General features: G+C 41.2%; 2 protein-coding genes across 6 annotated transcripts in view; one reads left to right on the forward strand and one right to left on the reverse strand.

The window, feature by feature from the left end:
- Positions 1-4,164, reverse strand: part of acsl5 (acyl-CoA synthetase long chain family member 5) — a 40,706-nt gene extending 36,542 nt beyond the window's left edge. The window contains exon 1 of one of the 5 annotated variants that reach the window (XM_085994512.1): positions 4,110-4,164. The gene's annotated coding sequence lies outside the window, so the exon portion shown is untranslated. The other 4 variants (XM_085994510.1, XM_085994511.1, XM_085994514.1 and 1 more) reach the window with 4 other exon arrangements.
- The window catches only part of LOC147113437 (guanylate cyclase 2G-like), a 38,684-nt gene that overhangs the window by 3,647 nt on the left and 11,447 nt on the right, over positions 1-23,590 (forward strand). Inside the window, exon 2 of the mRNA XM_085994515.1 lies at positions 22,632-22,860. Coding sequence (XP_085850641.1) covers positions 22,632-22,860 — 229 coding nt within the window. The remainder of the gene's footprint in view (positions 1-22,631; positions 22,861-23,590) is intronic.

Genomic DNA, 23,590 nt, shown 5'->3' on the forward strand with positions numbered 1-23,590 from the left:
TATTTACTGATCAGAGGTTCCTGTTTGTGAATGCCCACACTGTGTATTCTTATTCTGATCCAGACAGTCAGAGGAAACACTGATCCAGAAACCAAGGCACTTTTTCATAGAGAAAGAGGGTATACTGAAGAGTGGGTCAACCTAGACTCATCTCTTGCACTTCTTATCATTTCAATTGGAGAGATGTAGGAGGAAGTCACGTAGCTGCTGCCTTGGTAGGCATTTAGTGAAAAACACAAGGGTGGGAGAAAGTAAAGAAAAAAGAGAGGGAAGCAAGTTACTCCGCTCCAAAATAATGCGAAATAGATTTGCCACATTTTAGGGTCTTTTTGAAAAAATTTCTACGGAAAGGATTTTAATACAAAATAATCATTTGAAATGTCAGATTTTTAAAAGCATAATGTATCAAGTCAAGTTTAAAAAGACAGGAGACTTCAGGAAAAGGAGGTTCTGCCTTGGGAGTTTTACAGTTTAATTTGAGTAAAATGACCCACTGATGTGGGGTAATGCAGTGTGTTCATTATTTTATTTTATTATGGAAAGTCAAGTTATATTGATTGAAATAAGTAAGAACAATCATAGCTATAGTTATGTATATTCACCTGAGGTGAACTAAAGCAGCTTAACATGTTAGCTCAGTCTGCCTTCAGAGAAATTGAAGAAATGCATGTGTGAAAGACACGAATATCTGATCCAGACATAAAGGGGTGCTATTTTTACATCCCTCAGTTACACTATTGGACAAGTAAATATAGGTCAGGTGTGAGACAACTATGAAAGTAAAATTATTAGACCACTTACAGGAGAAACTGATTTTACCCGGCGTAAGGGTTTTGTGGGCATTTGCTGGGCAGTAGTTGGACAAATAGCCCAACTCTGCGTAAGCGAAAGTGATTTTTGGGTTGGTGCGGATGAACCTTGACAGCGGATGAACCTTGACAGGTCGCAAGTTCCAGATTTCCGCGCATGCGGAATCCTGGAGCTTGTGGGGCCTTTTACAAGGCTTACGATGGCGTACGCTGAGTGTACGCTGTCATGGGGAACGCAAAATCTGGGCCAATGATTTATTGGCCTGTTTATTCAAATCTTTGCAAACTATCTGTTTTATTATTCAACTGTTTGAAGTCTTTGTTTTATTTGACATCCACTGTATATGAAGCAATGGTCTTATTGGTTAGATAAAAGCTCTGGGTTCTGATTGGCTAACTGATTCACCATAAAGATATGCATTTTGTAATACATTTAAAATTCTGAAAGAGCCAACAACAGCAAATATATTAAGAGCAAACTCAAAATACTGTCAACAGAAATAAAGCTGAGTTCAAATAAATCAAAATTGGTTTATCTTCAACCATGCTACAGTTTTTGATTGCATAAACTTAGGTCTGTAATAGGGGTTTAAAGCACTTGGTTATTATTTAAAGCTAAATCAGTTGTCTATCTCTTATTGTAGTGGAGAGATCGGGCACTATGCACTTACTGCAAAAGTTGACCTGAGATTACCAAACATTATTGTGTTTCATCAATGTTCAGATTTTCCGCCCAATAATCACAAATTGCCAAGCTAAATAGGAATATCTTGTTGGCAGAAAATGTAATTAACTTTATTGACATTCATTGTGAAACTGTGTGATATGGCACAACAGTTGTACAGTATTCAAATAGCAATCTAGACTGATACATTACTAGGAATAAAAAGGTGGATACCTTCAAGCTGAAGGAAAAATAGGTGTTACTGGAAGTGTACTGCTGTACTACTGCACAAAAACATTAATCTTTTAGGTGTTCTTCTTTTGCACCTTGTACTATAAAACACATTGGTGGATACATTATTAATTTTAACACAGTTATACTCTTGCTTTTGTATCAATATGAGGATTTGACATGAGCATCAATACAAAACTGATTGTATAACTCAGGAGTTAGATAGGTGATCTGTCTGGGAACGGTGCCGTGTTTAACCTTTTGTCCGATACCAACAATACTCTGTTATGTAGATATGTATGATGTTATTGTTTGATCTTTTTGATCTAGATGAATCTTTAAACCTTATTTAGCAGAGATACAAAGATTATCTCTGTCCTCTCCACTCTGTTCCCTCTCTATTAATTCCCTCCTCAATTTATCTTTTAAAGGTAGTACTCTTATACAGTGAACTCTATTGTACATTCATTAATTCCTTCAGGTTACACACCTTTAGTACACACCCTTCATTCCTCTTACAGCTGAATCACTGCACCTTGATCTCTCCATGCTTTTCAGTGGGGCAATAAAAATCCTATTTCTTTCAGTTCTTCAGATTCACAGTTTCTTCAAACTTTGGAAATTTTTACCTCCCTCAGGCTTTCCTTCTTTCTACAGCCTCCATTTTTTTTTAAATCCCAGGTTTACTTGACATCAAGTAGTCACCACTCCGATTTACTTTGTCTTCTCTCTTGCTCCTCTCAACCTTGATGATGTTCTGCCCTATGGGCCTTGGCCATTCACCGAGGTTTCTCAACAAAAATAACAAAGTATTTGAGCTTCACTCTCACAGTTTAAGATTTCAAGACGTGCAGAGTGAACAGCAGCTTGCAACCCAGCTATTGTCCTCGGCAGCATATAGACGGAAGTGACTTCACCTGATAAGAAATTTGTTCTGCCAATACTGATATCCATCACAACCAATGAGCAACTAAATTAAAGCTGCAATAATTATATTTTGTTAGCAAAACATATGAAGTAACCTACTTACCAGTTTAATGTACCTATAGCACTCTAAGGGGGTGAAATTCCCCTCGATTGTGCCGCTGGCGGGAGGTGCTAACGAGGCGCAAATGGCTTTCCGCCCCCCCACCCGAAGCGATAACCGCACCTCCTGTGAAATTCCGCGGGAGGTTAGCGGCAGCGCCACCGGGTATCGTCCCGATCTTCTGCCTGGCGCTAACTTTTCAAACATTTTTGACTTAGCGCCCCATATGGCCCGCTTGGGGAATTTCTCCCCCTAAGGGTTTAATACACATCACGTGTTGATATAAAATATGTTTTATAGCTAAACACATTGTACAGAAAAAATCTAGGCTGTAAACCAAAACCAATAAAAATAGTCACCAACAGCAAATAGCAATGGAATGAAGTAATGCATTTAATGATAAAACAAACAGTGGTCTGTTAATGCCTGACAATAGTTTCAACCTTAGTGCAGTGACATATATTACTTTACTAAATTAGCTTGGGAAATGAGTTTGGGAAGGAAAAATAGTTAACAAAATGAACTCGTTTAACCTGGAGAGCATAGTTCCCTTTTGACAGAGGCCTTCCTCTAGGTCCTACAAGGAGTATTGTCATCAATTACGCTAGTTATATTCTTTCCATTCATCTGTGAGGTAATTTGCTCAGTTGTTGGGATTGCTAATTATGTTCGGGCATCACCTGTTTAATCCCTGGAATCCAATACCAGTAACTGTATTCTCTTCATGAATCAGCACAATGAATGAAATTAATGCTGGCCTCCCAAAATATAGAACTCCAGAAATAGAATGGCACGAAAGTATATTTAGCACAACTGCTGATATTTGCTGTTATGAATAGATTTCAGTGTTTAAGACGATTGTGTGTAAAAGTCAACATCATTCCAATTTTATGAATTAATTTAAAAAGTAGAACAAAGGATCTGAAAATTAGAAATAGATTTGTTTGAACTGAAAAACTACAGTTACAGAAAAAGGCTCACCCAGCTTAGAAAAAATAAAGTATAATGTTTATATATCAAGTATGTGTATTGGTTAGTTATATAAATCTGCACATCTAAATGGTGAGGAAAAAACAGAAGAGAACTTCTTAAATTCCGGTGCCTTGTCACCTTCTTATCATAAGTAATGGACTCAAAATGTCAGAATTAAAGTATTGTTTGTATAAAGATAGTTACACTGCGCTAAATCATTAAGGAATGAAGCAATTTTACGTACCTATTAGTTCAGCAGTTAATAACTGTGAGTTGAAATAATGGAACACAAACATTGAGGCTGAACATCCTACCTTTATTGCTGGAGGCACTTTGTGACTGGTAATCCAAGCAGTAGTCTGGGTTTAAAGTTTATATATGTATATATAGACATACAGCTACTTACTGCTCACACAGCACTTGTTCAAGACACACTTCTTCCATACTGGAATGTCACTTCTGCAACCCATGGCTAGTAGCCAACTTCTGATAAAAAAGGCTGTTGCGTCCAGGTAATCTTTGAACCTCTGCTGAGATGCGTTCAAAGGTTCACTTAGCTCAAACAATCCTGATTGTAGCAATAACAGTCTCAAGAGATAAATTAATCTTAATCAGTTTCATTCACCTTTAACTCTTTCAGCCAGGCTGGCTTCAGTATAGTTGATTGATTTTGAATTATTAATCTGTCCGGTTGACCAACAGATTGAAATTCAACATTTGATTACTTAAATTATTTTAGCATGAGAAATGTAATAAACAATGGGGTGAGTCTTTGAGGCTTTAGCAGTTTCAGTTTTGCCTTTATATTTAATTCTAGAGACATAAATATTTGAATTATCAGGAAGCCAAAGCCAGAGCCCCATTCCTGTGCAAGTCAGTGCATGGCCATTTCTAAACTTCATTTACAGTAACAACTTGGATTTAGGAACTCTATACAAATGGTCAAATCTGTAGATCAGACCAAACTGAGAATGGCAGGGATTCTGAGGAGATAGCTCAGTAACTACAAAAGCAGTTGGACAAAATATACAAGTGGGCAAAATAATGACAGATCAACTTTAATACGGAAAAGTACTACAAATTGGAGGAAAAAATGGGAGACTTAAGTACTCTATGACTAGTGCTGAAATAGCTAATTGTGAAGTCAAAAGAGATCTAAAGGTTTTAGTAGATTCTGCAATGTTGTAGCTCCATCTCTGACCCACACTCACTGCAAGCTTGGCTCCCACTGGGAGCGTGGGTCAAGGAATTACCCATTATCTCCTAACTTAATTTTCCCTTCTTCTTACAGTCTACATGCTTAAAAATAAACCTAAGCTCAATGTCAATTATCACTACTTCCTGATTTACTTCGCCTTCTCTGCTGTTAATTTTAATCTCAGTGGTGTCTGGCTTCGGAGGCCCAGGTCTGGCCTAGGTACACTGACCTGCTTTCTCTGGAAATGTCCCAAATTGGAGCATTTCACTGCTAAAACTGAACAGCTTGTCCTAAAAAGCTCCATCTAGTCATTTTGTGATGCCCAAAAGAAATCACTCACCCCTCCACCCCTGAAGTGACCTAATTTTGACTTTTTCATACAGGTTGATACACCAATGATACACACAAATGATAATCTAACAGAGGTCAACTGTGAGCTGGTTACTGATGGGGTCAGATCAACCTCCAGCCTTTCAAGTCAATGCCAATGTTCTGTTGATCATTATTAACTAAGTTATTAGTTATTTCTTGGATAAGTCCTTGCATAGTCATGATTGTAAAGCTTTTTCTTTTACTTTTTGTTCTCAATGTTAAGCCCTACTCATGCACTTGGAGGGCCTGCTTAGCCAGCCAATAATGCACTTGACCCACTGTACTGGTGTATTTAGCCTATGCTTTTTGGAACGTTGTATTTTTCTACTTTTTATCCTTCCTTGCAACTGATGCTCATTGAACAAATGGAATGATATCTTTGTCCTTACTTCAGTGTAGTACTGAGGGAGTACTGCACTGTCGGAGGTGCCGTCTTTTGGATGAGACGTTAAAGTGAGGCCCCATCTGTCCTCTCAGGTGGATGTGAAAGATCCCATGGTGCTAGTCGAAGAAGAGCAGTGCAGTTCTCCCCAGTCTCCTGGCTAATATTTGTCCCCCAACACCTAAAAATCAGATGATCTGATCATTTATCTCATTACTGTTTGTGGGAGCTTGCTGTGCTCAAATTGGCTGCCTCGTTTCCTACATTACAACAGTGACAGCACTTCAAAAATAATTCATTGGCTGTAAAGCATTTTGGGATGTCCTGAGGTCATGAAAGGCGCTATATAAATACAGTTCTTTGGTTTCTTTATTAAAAAAAACCTGAATTTAAAAAATGTGGAATTTTACCAAGGTACTGTGTAATGTCAGGCAACCTTACTTTTTGATACTTAGATGCACTGTTATCACAGGAAATCTGGTCTCCCAGAGATTCTGGAGTTTGAAACCATTTCACTGGTAAGTACAATAAGATTGCTTTGAATGAACCTTTGGAGTTCAAAGACCACTTTTAATTTTGGACTGTATGGATAATTTCAACAGATGAAGTCACACGTAGGTCCCCAAAATTAATTACTGTAACTTGGCTTTGTTTTGTGGGTATCTTAAACAGTAAATCTGCATAGCTTTTTACGATAGATTGAAAATAGACAGAAATTATCTAAATAAAAATCCAATGGAATGACTAGTCACTCAACTTTTATCTCAAGCTAATGGTTACTCCTCAAGAGCTTATGTATGTCCAGTCACGAAATGATAACCGTATTCTTACACTACCCTATTCAGTCACTGAGGGGAAGGAACCCCCATACAGGCTAATAACTTTGTAATAACCTTTAAGAGCTACCCAGAGAATTCAGAAATGTCCAACTTTTGTTTCCTGGTTACAAGACAGAAATCACTGCTACCTTATAAATGGTAAGGGAGCAGGGAATCACCCCTCACTACATTGCTGGAAAATAAGAATATGCACCCACTGCGAAGCTACAAGAAATTCACCAACTGTTAGAGAATTAGACACACACTGCCAGCTGTCAGGGGCCAGGAAAGGGGGAGGATTCCTCTGTATACCGTGCAGTAATATGGATGTAGATGCATCATTAGACGGAATCAGATGTAAAATGCCAGGGTATCAGATGGTTGAGGTATTAGATATAGATTGCCAGGGAATATGAGTGCAGGCCATCAGTAAATAGGAATTTCTCATTTTGTACTCATGCTAATTTTTTTTGCTATCAATGGGAGGAGTTTCTCCCACACCCTGTATTCTGACGTGATGGCAGAAATACTTTTAGTGGGATAGGTCAAATTATATTCCACTTACAGATAGATACTGTTTTTTTGCCTGCTATATATTTAAACAATCAAATACATCTGAATCAAGTCTCCAAATCTTGCCATATTTGACTATTTGGCAAATTAGTTGGAGCTTGCTTGATTTGCATCATTTTGGATCCTAAATTTGGCTTTTTGTTCAGCCATAGTATAAACCATTCCCAATGCTACTGCTGTTTTGGAGGAAAAGAAGAAGAATTAACTACAAATAACCAGTTAAATTGTGAATTTAAAGAAATAAACCATTAACACATTTACGTACAACGACTGTTTCACTGTTTAATTTTGGTTGAAGAACTGTATTGATTAAGTCAAGACTGGCATTGGAGCATAACCATCATTTGTTAATAAATGAAAACCGATCGATTCATTACAACATGCATTTCGAACATTTAAGAAGTCATTAGGTAAACATTCATTATTAACTGCACCCTTCTCAAGAAAAGCAACAAGAAATAAGTGTTACAAAATCGGTAAATGTAATTTAGTTAGATTTAACCTACACTGTCATTACTATTTTCTTAATGAGATTGTACTTTGCTTCTGATAATACACGTTTTTCCAAAGGTCTGCTCTTTGCACTTTTGGGCTTGTAATGAGTGGAGACATTGAATGAAAGTCTACTGTTAATCAGTTACTAACTATTAAAATGCTTCTATTAACCTACGCAAGTCTCCTAACTTTTATGATCTTTACCAGCTAAGATTCAGAGCTCTACCAGAAAAGATAAGATAAAGGGTCATAGTAGACCTATAAGTACAAAGTAAAAGACAACTTGTAATATGCACAATCAATGCTGCCAAAGGTCAAAAGGACAGACAAAACAAAGTAGTAATGTAGGTGCCTCTTAGAAACTAAGGGGAGAATTTTTCAGGGAGTCAGCGGGCGTGTTTGGTGGCGGGTCAGGTGGGGAAATTTTTTTTTTGATAGTGGGTAAGGAACCCGTTGTCAACCCACCTCCACGCTAGTTTCCCAGATGTCAGGTCTGTCATCGCTGAACAGACCCAACATCAAGCCACGAGGAGGGAATTTAGATTATTAAGAGCTTGTTAACAGGCACTTAAACTATTTTAGACCCACCTTTAGATTTTAAGAGTTCGCCCACGGCTTCCCCACTGCTCGGGGATCACGTCAGGTAAGCAGGTCGGGAGTTGTGTCAGCATAGGATCATTTCTTAACTTGACAGCTTCAAATGCTCTATAAATGCTCCCATTTCATTGCTGTTCACTTTCCAAGGTCAGAAGCTGTTGCTTACTGCATTTGGAAGACAGATTGAGCTTTATGCAGCTTGCAGGTGTTTGGAGCAAACTCTGTATCCAGTGTCACCTCATTGGAACAACCTCTCTCACCATTGACAGATCACGTCTGTCATCTCAACTTCAACTAGCATTTTCCATCAGCATCGGTGCCCTTGAAACTATCTCATCTTGTTCCTCAGAATCCCACCACGATCGGCCCCAACACCAGCAGCACCAGGCACACCAGCAACAACACCAACAACAACACCAACCTTCTCTGCAATCAACTGATGCTGCACAGGATACAGGGCATCAGCACCCAACCACAGTGTTGAAAATAAAGATTTCAATGTTTGACAGCACATTAACAGAAACTTCACAAGAACATTGGCTAAAACAGACAAGTGCCTACCCTTGTGTGTTCTTAGTTGGTATGATTGCACTAGGATGAGGGTGAGTGTGAGGGGTGGCTCGTGAGATGGAGAAGTGATAATGTAGATAGAGAGGGATGGGTGGAGGTGCAAGGTAAGTTGATGTGAGTAAGGATGTGCAGGAGGAGGATAGAGAAGGCAGAGTGATGGGGATGTGATGAGTGGCACAGCAGGATGAGGTTGAGTGTGACTTTGCAGTAACGTTTCGTGATCTACTGAGATCATTGAAAGGTTTGCGCCACTGCAGCCTGGTCCTCTTAATGACATCACTGCTTTCTGTCCTCCTGTGCAATGTGCAACCAGGCTACACTGATCTCCGGGGGAGGCCTCTTCCGCCCATGGGAAGGGAAGAGAACCTCCCTGCGTGCTGTGACTCCCTCCATAAGCATATGGAAGGAGTCATGAGAGAGCCTGGGTGCAGCCGTGCACCCCTGTGCAGTGCTTGTCAGTGTTTGCAGAACTTCAGTGCTGTAGAACACTGACAGCACAACTGTCAAAATCAATTTGCGCATGGTCCCTTTAAGAAAACCGGCTGATGACGTGTCATCAAGTGACATCATCAGACCTGCTTCCGTCAATTGGCCGGGAAATGCGCTGGGCGGGCTTAACAAGCCCAATCAGCGTAAGATCACTTTGGACAGCGGGCTGGAGCCAGCAGCGAGGTCGCACCCCACCGCCGACCCCAGCCGCACTGGACCCGCCGAGGTAGGGGAAATCGAGGCCTAAGTGACAGTAAGCACTTAAACTAGAACCAAAAGGTGCACTTTACATGTTTTGGTAAAGTTTTGGTTGTGTTACCAGTGAAAATTGTAGAGGGACAATACTGTCATTGGATACTTCCATTAGATTTTGTAGCGCTGAGTTTGTGGCACTCTGCTGGTAGCACCAAAACTTGCTAGGGGTAAACATGGGCTGCAAAATGGAGGCGGAGTGGAGATGGCTCTCATTGTGCCCTATTTTGCAATAACTATATGTTGGTGTTTTTGGAGGCAGTGCTGATGACCAGTGCAAGTCTCATTAAAGCTATAAAAAATTATTTAAATATAAATGCAATGCTGGATTTAGTGAACTTCTTGCCACCTCCTCGCTGGTGGCACTGCTCATTCGTATAAAGCAGGTGCAGGTGTCCGTGGACGGTCTGGCCTGTAGAAGTTGGCTTCTTAAAGATGCATATAACTTTTCATTGTTGTCTGAAAGTTAGAGATTTTTTGTTTCATTATACGGCTTTATCTGTATTTTCTTTGGTGCATTCATTTTTGTTGTTATTTAGAGTTTTCCTTTTGCATTACAGGACTTTTATTTCCAACTCCTTTTCTACAACTGTCTTGCTCTCTGCTGTTGTTTCATTTGCAATAAGCAAAGGGGGCAAGAGGGAATTCCTTTAAGGGTTCCAATGGGGCTTCTCGATTTGGAAGAGGGAAAAGCACTTCTTGAAGGAATAAGAAAAAGCAGGTGCGACTGTTCCTCACTGATTATGCACACATGTCCCAACCCTAGAGCCAGTATTTACTTGCCCAGACATCTCTTCCACGTCATGCCAAAAAGGATCTGTCTTTGGCACCTCCACTTCACAAAGGGGGCTCCCACATATCTACGCCATCTCATGGAGGCTGACCGGCAGATAATGTGTGTCACAGGTTCAACCCTTCCATTAATCATGAAGATCATTACTGCATTCAGATTTTACACCACTGGATCCTTCTCAGCTACCATTTTTGACTGACATCTGCCAAATACACAGATACAAGTGACGAATGCCTTGTTTGCAAGAAGCAACATGTTCATCACTTTCCTTGAGCAAAGGAGTTCAACAGGGTACACAATTTTTGTAATTGTCAGGGTTACTAAGAGCCCATTGCATTGTAGATGGCACCCATCTGCTGTACAAACCATTAAGACAGGCTGCCACCAGCTGACAGTCGCGGTGTACTGCTGTCCTCGGGGGGGGGGGAGCCAAACAGAGCCGCACTCTTTGCGCCAATCTCGTGCCGCATCACACCCACTTTTCCAGCTGTCACATGAGAGTCAGGTACTGTACTGCTCCATCATAGAATGATACCGCACAGAAGGAGGCCATTTGGCCCATCATTCCTATGCTAGCTCTTTGGTAGGGCTGTCCAATTAGGCCCACTCCCCTGCTCTTTCCCCGTAGCCCTGTAATATTTTTCCTTCAAGTATTTATCCAATTCTCTTTTGAATGTTACTATTGAATTTGCTTCCAAGCAGTGCATTCCAGATCACAACAAATCGCTGTGTAAAAAAAAAAATGGTTCCTCACGTCACCTCTGGTTCTTTTGCCAATCTCCCCAAATCAGTGTCCTCTGGTTACTGACCCTTTTGCCACTGGAACCAGTTTCTCCCTATCTACTGTATTAAAACCCCTCATAAGTTTGAACTACTCTATCAAATCTCCTCACTTGCCCACAGATTCAGTTTGTGCATCCACATTAGATTCCCTTTTTCTTCATTTTTGTCTAGTACTTCCTTCACCCTTTGGTAAATTTAGCAAATATTTAAAATTCACTTTCAACCTTTATGAAGAAACTGGAACACTATTTCCCTCTATGCAGCCACTTACCATTAAGTGGGGACACATCTCTTTAAATTTGAGTGGCTAACCAGATTTTCCACATTCTCCAATAAGCTAGCTGCTGGCCAAGGCTGTGCTGGGAGCTTGTGCAAATTATTCAGATCACCTGACCCAGCAAAATTGCATCCAGTCAATTTAATTCACTTTTGCTAGCTTTGTGCTAGCAGCGAGACATTGCTAGTGCAGGTTTTGCCAGGATAGCAAAATTAAAGTTATATCTAACACTTAGTTATGTATGTAATTGGAAAGCTACATGCAATGCTACTTCTCAATGCAATCTTTTCAAAAGTACGCTGTACTTAATCATGATGCCATATATAATAATATATTGCATAGGTCTAACAACAACAAAATCCTGTATTTATATAGCACCTTTAACGTAGTAAAATGTCCCAAGGCACTTCACAGGAGTGTTATAAAACAAAATTTGACACTGAGCCACACAAGGGGAAACTAGGGCAGACGACCAAAAGCTTGGTCAAAGAGGTAGGTTTTATGGAGCGTCTTAAAGGAGGAAAGAGAGGTAGAGAGGCTGAGGTTTAGGAAGGGAATTCCAGAGCTTAGGGCCTAGGCAGTTGAAGGCACAGCCACCAATGATTGAGCGATTAAAATCAGGGATGCTCAAGAGGGCAGAATTTGAGGAGCGCAGATATCTCGGGGGGTTGTGGGGCTGGAGGAGATTACAGAGATAGGGAGGGGCGAGGCCATGGAGGGATTTGAAAACAAGGGTGAGAATTTTAAAATCAAGGCTTTGCTTTACCGGGAGCCAATGGAGGTCAGTGAGCACAGGGGTTATGGGTGACCGGGACTTGGTTTTCATGCTGTATTATTTTGCCATTCCCATTTGCAACATTTTATCTTTCCTGCCTGTTACATAAGCATGTTCTTACATGTTCTTTCAATTCCTTCCTCCCCTCTAACCCCCACTCCCCGTCTCTGCACCTGCTTAATCTCCAGCTTTTTCCAGTTCTGACGAAGGGTCCCAGACCTGAAACGTTAACTCTGTTTCTCTCTCCACGGATGCTGCCTGGCCTGCTGAGTATTTCCAGCATTTTCTGTTGTTATTTCAGATTTCCAGTGTAATGTATACAACATTGAAGGGACTACTTTGTCTTGCGGATGTATATCCTTAGTTGCGAGCATATATAACAGACGCGTATCGATTTGTATAGTCAGTGCCGAAGTTCCAGTTACCCAGTAAAGATCACTTGAAGTTACTCTCAGTCTCTGCTGCTTTATTATTTTATGTAGTTGTGTATAGCGGTACAAACACAACAAATTGGCGACGAGAATTATGAACCTACGTCTTCCTATTCTGGCATTGCAGCCAGAGGACACCGAAACTTGGAAGAAAGGAGCGAGAAGGTAGAGAAAATGGAGCACGTTTGCTAAGCTAGGCAGGGGATACGTAAGTCAAGTGAAAAGTGCACAGGACTTGCATGACGCTAGCTAACTAGTAAAGAAAGAAAAACGGGTTTGGAAAAAAAAATGGCGATGATTGGCACGATTGCAGCATTTGATAGCATCATTGAAGACTGGGCAACTTACACTGAAAGAGTGGAGTTGTACTGTGAGGCTAACGGAGTGGAGGTAGAAAAGAAAGTCACTGTTTTGCTGAGTGTTATGGGTGCAAAAACATACGGGCTGCTACGTAGTTTATTAACCCCTGAAAAGCCAGCAAACAAAACATTCAAACAAATAGTGGACACACTCCAAGATCATTTAAGCCCTAAACCACTGCTCATAGCCGAAAGATTTAAATTCCATAAACGGAACCAGAGCAAAAATGAAAGCATTTCTGAATATTTGGCAAAGTTGCGCAAATTATCAGAACATTGCCAATTTGGAGTGGGCTTATCAGACGCATTGAGGGACAGATTTGTGTGTGGCATGCAAAGTGAAAGCACACAAAAGAGGCTCCTGTCTGAAAAAGACCTCACATTGGAGAAGGCTCTGAATATCGCAATATCAATGGAAGCAGCAGCACGTGGTGCTTTAGAAATTCAACAAAAATCCCTGGAATATTCAACTAATAAAATGTTACTGAAACAAGAAAAGAAGTGCTATCGCTGTGGCAAAATGTCACATGACCACTGACTGTTGGTTTAAAGATAAAGACTGCAGACAATGTGGCAGACGAGGGCACATTGAAAGAGTCTGCAAAGCAAATAAGAAGCCGAAAACTGACACAATACAGAGTAACAAAAAGGTACATCAAGTGACTGAAAACAAGAAACCTTTCAAAGATAGATACAAGAAGGTACACCACGTGACTGGAGACAATTCAGATAAAGAAAAAAGTGACACAGACTCAGAGGAAGAGGATCTGGCTTGTCTAAAACTACACAGTGTGAAAGAGACAGGGGATCACAGAATAATATGGGTTACTCCAGAAGTGGCAGGAGTTAGGCTGAAAATGGAGTTGGACACAGGCTCAGCTTTAACAGTGATCTCTGTACATGACTACAAACGACTGTTTTCACACATACCGCTAAGGCCAACTAAAGTACTGTTAAAGACATACACAGGACAAAGAGTGTGCCCCAAAGGTAAAATAAAAGTGACAGTGACATACAAAGAAAAAAAAATACCGCAATTGAACCTCTATGTATTGAAAAATGGAGGACCACCATTACTGGGACGCGAATGGCTCAGGAAAATACAGTTGGATTGGCACACCATCCAAGCACTGTGTCAGCAAAGGAGGACAGCAACGCCACTCCTGTGAGACTGTCACAAATACTCTCTGACTCTGAGGAAGTGTTCAAGAAGGGAATAGCAACACTTAAGGGCATGAAAGCAAAAATTAAGATTGAGGAGAATGCAAATCCAAAGTTCCACAAAGCCAGACCAGTGCCTTATGCAATTCGCCCTTCAGTAGAAGCAGAGCTGGAGAACTTGGAGCAATTAGGGGTCCTGTCCAAGGTGGATTGGAGTGAATGGGCCACACCTATAGTTCCAGTGATGAAGAAAACCTCCAGCACAAAACCAGGAAAGCCAGGAAAAGTGCACATCTGTGGAGACTTTAAAGTGACTGTTAACCCAGTCCTCCACACAGTACAGTACCCATTGCCTCGCATTGAGGCCATCTTTGCTTCCCTGTCAAGAGGGGAACGCTTCACAAAGATTGACTTGGCCCAGGCCTATCTCCAAATGGAAACTGATGATGCATCAAAGAAGTACCTGACAATAAATACGCACAAAGGCCTTTACCAGTACAATCGGCTGGTATTCGGAATAGCATCAGCTCCTGCAATCTGGCAAAGGGCAATGGACCAAGTCTTGCAGGGGATCCCAGGTACTCAGTGTTATCTTGATGACATCATCATTACTGGCAAGAATGACAACGACCACCTTTCCAACCTTGAACAGGTGCTCATCAGGTTACGGAAGTATGGGCTCCGAGCGAACTGAGACAAGTGTGAGTTTTTCAAAAAGGAAATCTCATACTGTGGACATGTGATTGACAAGGACGGTTTACACAAGTCTCCAGACAAGATTGAAGCTGTGATTAATGCACCAACACCTGAAAATGTGTCTCAGTTGAGATCATATCTTGGACTGGTGAACTACTATCACAAGTTCTTGCCCAACCTATCCGGTGTTACATCCACTAAATGCACTGCTACAGACAGGGTCACAATGGAAGTGGAGTGACGGCTGTGAACAAGCTTTTCAAGAGAGTAAAAGACTCATAACTTCAGAAGAGGTGCTAGCTCACTTTGACCCATCCTTACCTATTCGACTGGCATGTGATGCTTCACCCCATGGCATTGGTGCCGTGTTGTCACATAAGTTCCCAGACGGCTCAGAAAGACCAATAGCCTTTGCCTCAAGATCATTGACTACAGCTGAACGCAATTATGCACAGATTGACCGAGAGGCCCTCAGCCTTGTGTGGGGAGTCAAGAAATTCAACCACTACTTGTATGGGCAACAGTTTACACTGTTAACTGACCACCAGCCTCTCGTTTCAATCTTCAACCCAAGGAAGGGCGTTCCAGTGATGACGGCACAACGGCTACAGTGATGGTCACTCTTCCTAGGGGCTCACCTGTATGGCATTGAATACAAGGGGACCAAGCAACATGGCAACGCCGATGGTTTGTCACGTTTACCACTGCCGACCTCAGAGAGAACTACAACAGTTGACTCAGCAGAGGTATTTCACACAACAATAGTTGAGCAGCTACCAGTGACAAACTCCCTCATTGAAAGAGAAACACGCAATGACCCTACATTGTCAAAAGTTTATGACATCACTGTGAAGGGATGGCCAGCGCACGGTGACTCATTGTTTCCAGCATTCTCAGCTAGGAGGGAGCAGTTATCAGTGTGTCGGGGAACACTGATGTGTGGCTCACGAGTTGTGATTCCTCCCAAGCTTCGTAACCGAGTGCTAGATGAACTGCATGAAGGCCACTTAGGTACGGTAAAGATGAAAAGCCTTGCCCGTTGTTATGTGTGGTGGCCGGGAATTGACAAACAGATCGAGGACTTGACAAAGAGCTGCTCAGGATGTCAAAAGGTCCAGAAAGCACCACCACAAGCCCCTCTCCATCCATGGGAATGGCCCTCATCACCATGGCAACGTGTGCACATCGACTTTGCTGGACTGTTCATGGACTCCATGTTCTTGATTGCAGTCGATGCACATTCCAAATGGCCCAAGGTCATTAAAATGAAATTAACCACATCTGAAAAGACCATTTCAGTTCTGAGGACCATGTTTGCTAGAAATGGCCTACCAGAACAAATCTGCACAGACAATGGACGACAATTTGTCTCTGACGAATTCCAAGATTTCATGAGGAAAAATGGAATCAAGCACTACACATCTGCCCCGTACCATCCAGCTACAAATGGCTTGGCAGAAAGATTCGTACAGACTTTCAAGAAGGCCATCAAAGCAATGTACAGTGAGAATCTACCACTGCAACACAAGATAGACAATTTCCTCTTTGCTTATCGGAATGCAGTACACGCAGCCACTAATCAGACTCCAGCGATGATGTTTCTGAACAGGAACCTGAGATCTCGCATGAACCTTCTTAAACCGAATGTACGTCGTGATGTAGAGAACAAACAGTTCAAACATTTGAATGCTAAGCCAACAAGAAGCTTCAGTGTGGGACAGTCAGTTCTTGCTCGCAATTTCTGGACGGAAAAGTGGCAACCAGGGACAATATCCACAAGAGAGGGACCACTGATGTATACTGTGGATGTGGGAGAGAACGTTTTGAGACGTCATGTGGACCAAATTCTGGATGTTCAGGTGAAAAACACCCTTATACCTCGCCCAGACTCTCCTGATATGGAAACAGGCACTCCTAATTCATCAGCATCAGCACCAGCCTCATCCACAGCTGAGAGCTCTACCTGTGCTGATAGCTCACCTGATGCACCTGTACCTGTACAGTCTCATTCCCCAAAGCAAAAGAGTCTGGAGAGACGTTACCCAGAGAGGCAGAGGAGGCCTCCCCAGAGACTTGACTTGTAAAAGGGCTGTTGACAAAATAAAATGTTATGTTGGAATTTGAATTTTGTTACTTTTAAGAAAACAAAAAGGTTACTGTAAAGACAGGCTCTGTATGTTAATTATAGAAATTTTGCGTTAATATACTATTAGACTAAAGGGGGAGGAAGTGTAATGTATACAACATTGAAGGGACTACTTTATTTTGCGGATGTACATCCTCAGTTGCGAGCGTATATAACAGATGCATATCGATTTGTATAGTCAGTGCCGAAGTTCCAGTTACCCAGTAAAGATCACTTGAAGTTACACTCAGTCTCTGCTGCTTTATTATTTTATGTAGTTGTGTATAGCGGTACAAACACAACATCCAGCATCTGCAGTATTTTGCTATTGTATTGGTGTGAGTTAGGACACGGGCAGCCGAGTTTGGGTGACCTCAAGTTTACATGGGGTGGAACATGGGAGGCCAGCCAGAAGTGCGTTGGAATAGTCAAGTCCAGAGGTAATGAAAAAGACAGAAATATAATTCTATGATTGGTTAATGGGTATAACTGGTTTGTTCCTTTACTCTGTTTGTGCTGTATAGTCCATTTAATATGAAGTTTGCAAAATAATATGTTTTAAGATAATGTACGCCAATTAGAATTACAAATAAAACAACCAACTTAAAGCCTGATGGTGCAGATGACTTTCGGCTGAACTTGTAAACAATGATCTGGAAATAGAAATGATCTTTATTGGTAAACAAGTGACTATGGGTGTTATTTTGATAATTACTTAAGTTGAAAATGATGTCCACATTGCTCAAGAGTGTGAACTGTGAAACTGTGCTCCCCAGTATTATAGGGAAGTATCATACACTTCGTGGGGTTGTCACAGTTCCACTGAGAAACACAGAGCAATAGAATGTCAGACATTTTGGCCAAGACCAAAATTTACTGGTGAAGTGACAAGCTCAAAATAGTAAACTGGAATTAGAAATGTATGAAGAGACTCTGGAGGGCAGCACGGTGGCATATTGGTTAGCACTGTTGCCTCACAGCGCCAGGGACCCGGGTTCAAATCCGGTCTCGGGTGACTGTCTGTGTGGAGTTTGCACATTCTCCCCGTGTTTGCGTGGGTTTTCTCCGGGTGCTCCGGTTTCCTCCCACAGTCCAAAGATGTGCGGGTTAGGTTGATTGGCCATGATAAAAAATTGGCCCTTAGTGTTCGGCGGGATTAAATACGTAGGGTTACAGGGTTACAGGGATAGGGCTTGGGTGGGATGGCTGTCGGTGTAGGGACCGGGTGCTAGGGTTTGGATGATCAGCCATGATCTCGTTGAATGGCGGAGCAGGCTCGAAGGGCCGAATGGCCTACTCCTGCTCCTATCTTCTATGTTTCTATGACTGCCACTGAGAAGGACCTAAAGGCATCATAACATGTGGAAGGTAGGCATTTGTTCATCAAAGTTTCAGAATAACACCAAATGATTATCTATACAATGTATAAATGATACCACCAGGATGCCTGCAACACCTCAGTACAGGAAACTCTTTTTTATCCGGCACCGACGGGACCAGCATGGTGCCGGTTTATCAAAAAGTCTGGATTACAGAGAGTTATAGTTAAAAGGTACGAGAGCTCCGTACACAGCAACAAATCCAGGCTTCCCTGTTGCTTAGCAACAGCTGCAGGAACCCCGGCCACAGACCAAGCATCCCTGTTGCTTAGCAACAAGTGCAGAAACCCCCGATTACACAGCCACAGATCCAGGAACGGCCACTAATATGAAGAAAAACTTAACTGAACCTACTCCTGAATTTTGCCGGTTAACCGAGATTTCCGGTTGTTTGGGTGCCAGTAAATCGAGAGTTTCCTGTATTAGGGAATACTTGAAAATAAAATCCATGTTTATATTCTTCATGATTTAAGTCACTTAAAAATGATTGATGTAAGTAACTTTTGAATAGCCAGGGACCCGGGTTCGAATCCGGCCTCGGGTGACTGTCTGTGTGGAGTTTGCACATTCTCCCCGTGTTTGCGTGGGTTTCCTCCGGGTGCTCCGGTTTCCTCCCACAGTCCAAAGATGTGCGGGTTAGGTTGATTGGCTATGATAAATTGACCCTTAGTGTTAGGGGGATTAAATACGTGGGGTTACGGGGATAGGGTGGGATATGTGTCGGTGCAGGCTCGATGGGCCGAAATGGCCTCTATCTGCACTGTGGGGTTTCTGTGATTCTGTGATTCTGTGAACCCCAGGTAGCTCACCAAGTTTCATCTGCATCAAAGCAGAGAAACAGATCTAGCCGTGACGTAAGTTGAACTGGAGATCTAAACAAGTTCAGCGATACATCAAGGATCTTCAGATTCTCTAAGCCTGCAATTATACTGCCACATTTGCGGTGATGCAAGGAAGTTTTGAGTATGCATTAACATGAAAGTGAGTTGCAGATTTGATTCTAGATATGACCGAGGAACCCAGGTGGTGTGAAACCACCTCCGGGAAGTCATCTGACAGTATTATGTGCAGTACAACTTCAGTGCTGTGTGAAGCTAGATTTAAAATTGGTCAAGTAGTCTGCTGGATATCCTGGGCACTTTATAAACTTCCCACCGAGTCTTTTTAAAGTTATGAGAAAGTGGCCGCTGCTGCTGTCTCTCTCCTAGTATCAAAAGAATAGCTGCCAAAGGAACAGAGACTAGGTAGACCTCTTTCCTGATGGGCAGGGTACAACAGCTGCAATATAACTCAGGTCTTGGTATCTGCACTTCACAATCTACAGCTCAGTGGGGTATAACTGCAGCCTAAAAAGAAAGAAAGATTTGTATTTATGTAGCACCTTTCATGACCTCAGGATGTCCCAAAGTGCTTTACAGCCAATGAAGTACCTAACAATTATTAATATAATTACAGAAAATACAGAAAGGAGACTAATTGAAATACATTTTGAAAATTTTTTTAGGACAGCTTTTTATAGTCCATTACTGCCTTTGGAATGAGACATGAAAAATCATTGGTTTCTTTTGAGTATATCACTAGAGCTGAGAAGGTAAAAATGTATAATTTATAATTTAGCTATTTATATTTTTCAAGCATGAAGATCATATCATAATCAAATGATTTGAGGTACAATATCTCTTTCATCAGCCTCAGTATGAATGGGATTAGGATTTTCAGATTGCTAATTCTGGGTGCAATTGACCAAAAGAAGGTTAACATTTCAGATAAATTGTATATGAAAGAACCAGAGCACAATTGATATAAATATCCATTGGAGACATGACTATCAGAGAGAGGTGATTGAGGCCCATAATAAATAATTAAAATATACTGAATGAAAGTGTGTGTTTGTTGAATCCTCCTTTCTTTTATAGAATTATCTGTACCCATCCAAAATGGTCTAATTTTACTTCGTACTAACACTTAAATATTTTGCACAATTAAACTTTAAGAAATTGTTGACTTTAGAATAAGTGATTGAAACATTCTGTTGCTCTTGTTAGCTTTAACCCTAAAACAAGTTTGTTGTTCCTGTCAATCTAGACCACAAGACAAATTTGCTTTTACTATTTGCCTGGATGCTAAAACAAGACTGCTCTCCTAGTTGTAACCTAAATAGCAAGTCTACTGTTGAAACAGGCCATTTTGTTGATAATTCATCAATTATTACACTCTAGTAAGCGGTTTAGAATTACACAGTGCCAGACCCTGTCAAACACTTTGGTGATGTCCAAGGTGATGACAAGTGAATCGTCAAGATGTTTAGTTTGAGTGCGTAGCATAGGCGAGAGGATCGCCAATGGAACATTTATACTGAAAATTGTACTGCACATCACAGATTAGGCCAAGATTTTCAAAGCGCTAGATAATTTCAAAGTTAACATCATCTTTCATAGCTTTAAAAAGTTAGGCCAATAGGGTGGTAATTTGAGGGGAAGAGGAATTGCCTCTGATAAAGATAAAATGAACATGAGCAATTTTCCAAGGAGAAGGAAAGGTGAACTGGGAGGAGAAGATACTGGGAAGTAGTAAGTTTGGAGGCACACAATTTGAGGACAATAAGAGGGGTATCATCATGACTAGAAGCCAACTGAACTCACCCTGATAATTTCCCTTAAAACAAAATGCAGGTCACACTGTTGATACCTCTGCAAGAAGTGCCTATAACTGGTTAAGTCTCATCAAATTGAACTGTTCCCAATGATAAGAACAGCCAGAATTTCAGAAATATGAGCAGGAAAAAACAGCTTGTGGAACCCAGGTGCAACTTCTGGAGCTTGTGTGGTTTAGCCTGAACCTAACACTTAAATTAAAATCATGACGTGAGAGCCAGGAAATTAAGAGTTCTGCTAATTAAATACAGAATAATACTTGTCCTGCCAAAGGCACTTGGGGATTAACACATTCACCTGGTGCATTAGGTATAAATACGACACTGATCTGCGGTATTATTACTGCCAGAGGTACTGACCACACCAGCTTAAACACTCAACAGTTGGAAGATGACACGGAAACAATCCAAATTTCATCGCAAAGAGCTTGATCTGTATCATTACTGTGAGCATCATGTTATGGTTGCAAAACCAGCTCTTTTACTTGCCTTTTTCTTTTCCCATTTGCTTTCTCCTGGTAACTGTGTTAGGAGTTCTAAACTTTTCTTGGGACTTCAGGTTCCCAGGAACATCTCCTTCCCCTTCAGTGCCATGAGACTGGGATCTGCCATCCAGCTTGCCATTGAGAAAGTAAATTCAGACCCCGTTCTCATGCTTAATTACACGCTGGATTTTGTGTATGCCGACAGTGACTGTGACCCCAAGGTATCCATAAACGCATTCATCAACCAGGTCCAGAAATACAATGTTTCAGCTCTCTTTGGGCCAGCCTGTCCTGAGGTGGCAGAGGTAAGAGATTTGTGTAGAGGATTTCACATTTCAATAGCTTAATGTGTGTTACATGTAATCTACTGCAAAATGCACATAATTGAAGTTGTTATTTCAGGGGGGAAAATCTACAGAAACAATACAACATCTTGGATTTGAGGGGAAAAATGGAACAAATTAAACTTGCAATTTTTAACATTTGGATCAAATGATATTGCGATCTTGAAAAGGCTAAAGTCAATCTAATTGAAATGTTCTGAGTAGGTCAGTTACCAATTTTGCAGAATTCTGTACATCTCTGGTTGTTCTGATTATGGTAGTATCGCTTTATGTAGATTCTCAACTTGAAATACCATTTTTGTCTGGTGGATGATACTGCATTCAGAAACATCAGCTATCAATGTGCTTTTTTAATTATTTGAAAGTATGAAAGGTGAAGAATGGGGAGATGTGAAAAGGCAGTTTAAAGAGAAAGGTACTTGAAACAGAAAGGGCACTGAACAGATGAATAATGAATGAAGGGAAACTATGAAAGCTAAAAGTAAAACCGTTTTAGAAGGCAATAAAGAGGAAGAGGATGAAAAGTGAGGTGAAACCAGGCTCCATAAAGGATGAAGAAGATAGAAATCAATGAGGAAAGGCTAAAAGAAAGAGACTGGTGAGAGAAAGTGACACAAAAGGTGAATACAATGGAGAAAATTTAAAGTAATGACAGAGAAATGAAGAGATGACGATGCCATATACAACTGAAGTGAGAAAGCTGAATGAAAGATGGTATAAAATTAAACCTTACTTTTGCTGTTCTTTCACTAGACCGATATATCTGCTGTGCACTGACTACTCTTGAGTCTTGCTGTTTAGGTTACAGGTCTGCTAGCCTCTCAATGGAACATCCCCATCTTTGGATTTGTGGGCCAGACACCTACGTTAGATAATTTCCTTGTATATGACACTTACGTGAAACTGCTATCTCCACTCCAGAGGGTAGGAGATGTCCTTGCCAAAACGCTGCAGTTCTTTGGCTGGAGGTACGTTGCCCTGTTTGGAGGGACTGCCAGCGAATCTACATGGGACAAAATTGACGAGCTCTGGGAAATCGTGGTAAAAGAGCTGGAAACAAACTTCACCATTACAGCTCAAGCCAAGTACGACACAGGCAACTCAACCCTTCATCGGGAAAATCTCAAGCAAATTGCCATTGTCGCTAGAAGTAAGTGTCACCTCATGATTGCACAAGCAGATCATTATCCTGCTACAAAAGTAAAATACTGCGGATGCTGGAAATCTGAAATATCTGAGTATTTCCGGCATTTTCTGTTTTTATTTCATTATCCTGTGCTGCCTTCTGCTTTGTAATTGTCAATCCCTTCTACCTACATGCGCTCAAACACATTCAAGGTACTATTGCCTTCTAAAGTTACATTTGTATGTCTCACAAAGTTTTTATAACAATTATACATGTCTTTTTTTATAGAACTTAAAGTAGAGTTCATTTATCTTAAAGAAAAGTTTTCTTAAAGCTATCTTCAAAATTAACATACCGGCAAAATTCATGGCACACAAAAGATTGAACAACACTTTCGAGGGGGTGACTAGGTGTGTGGATGAGGGTAGTGCAGTTGATGTAGTCTACATGGGCTTCAGTAAGGCTTTTGACAAAGTCCCGCATGGGAGACTGGTCAAGAAGGTAAGAGCCCATGGGATCCAGGGCAATTTGGCACATTGGATCCAAAATTGGCTTAGTGGCAGGAGGCAGAGGGTGATGGTCAAAGGTTGTTTTTATGACTGGAAGCCTGTGTCCAGTGGTGTACCGCAGGAATCGGTGCTGGGTCCTTTGCTGTTTGTAGTGTACATTAATCATTTAGATATGAATGTAGGAGGTATGATCAGTAAGTTCGCAGATGACACGAAAATTGGTGGAGTGCTAAATAGCAAGGAGG

Source organism: Somniosus microcephalus, chromosome 8, assembly GCF_052327205.1.
Source record: "Somniosus microcephalus isolate GS21.2 chromosome 8, FLI_Smic_1.0, whole genome shotgun sequence".
Lineage (NCBI taxonomy): Eukaryota > Metazoa > Chordata > Chondrichthyes > Squaliformes > Somniosidae > Somniosus > Somniosus microcephalus.